At 56.4% G+C, this 738-nt stretch overlaps 1 protein-coding gene across 1 annotated transcript; it reads left to right on the plus strand.

Moving 5' to 3' along the window:
* Positions 1-177: 177 nt before the first annotated feature.
* GNI_241520 (hypothetical protein) lies at positions 178-384 on the plus strand (the record flags this gene model as incomplete). Its single annotated transcript, XM_011136433.1, has 1 exon — positions 178-384. The coding sequence occupies one exon, from the start codon at positions 178-180 to the stop codon at positions 382-384; it is 207 nt and encodes a 68-aa protein (XP_011134735.1).
* Positions 385-738: the final 354 nt, after the last annotated feature.

Here is a 738-nt window from a genome sequence, read left to right on the forward strand (position 1 = left end):
CACCGGAGCCGACATGAGCCTGTTGCAGGAAGCGGACAGGAAACGGGCAGGGATACCGCTCTCAGGAGACACGATCCCGGTCGAGACGGCTATCGGCACCGGCACCCTACCCCTCACTGTGTTGTTGAGACTAACTACGAAAGACAAAGAAAAATCTTCGAGGAAGAAACTACGCACATGGAGCCACGAAGCCGGTGGAAGCTGTGGAGCCTGCTGGAACGATACCGCGACACCTGGGAGGAGCCCAAGGTTGCGAGAGTCAAGTACGCGGCCAGATTCACAGTCCATGGCAGGCCTTTCAAGGCGAGAGTACGGCACTACGAGCCGGAAATGCGTGAGGAGCTCGAGAAGCAGGTTAAGAAGCAGCTCGAGTTAGGGTCATAAGACCTTCGAAGAGTGAGTGGGCCGCGGCTCCACACTTTGTCAAGAAGAAAACGGGAGAATGGAGGTGCGTTATAGACTACAGGCGGCTGAATGCGTCGATGGTGGCAGACTCCTACCCACTACCGCGCATCTGGGACCACCTACGCCGTGCAGCCGGGAAGAAGTACTACTGCACGTTGGATATGAACAGCGGATTCTGGAATGTCCCGATCGAGGAGGGGAGTAAGCCGTTGACGGCATTCATAACTCCGATCGGGCTATTCGAATTCAACGTCATCCCATTCGGGGTAAAGAACTCACCTGCTGAGTTCCAGCGGGCCATGGATGCTTGTTTCGAGCCCTTACTCGGCGACG

This window comes from Gregarina niphandrodes (genome assembly GCF_000223845.1).
Source record: "Gregarina niphandrodes unplaced genomic scaffold scaffold00847, whole genome shotgun sequence".
Classification (NCBI taxonomy): Eukaryota; Apicomplexa; class Conoidasida; order Eugregarinorida; family Gregarinidae; genus Gregarina; species Gregarina niphandrodes.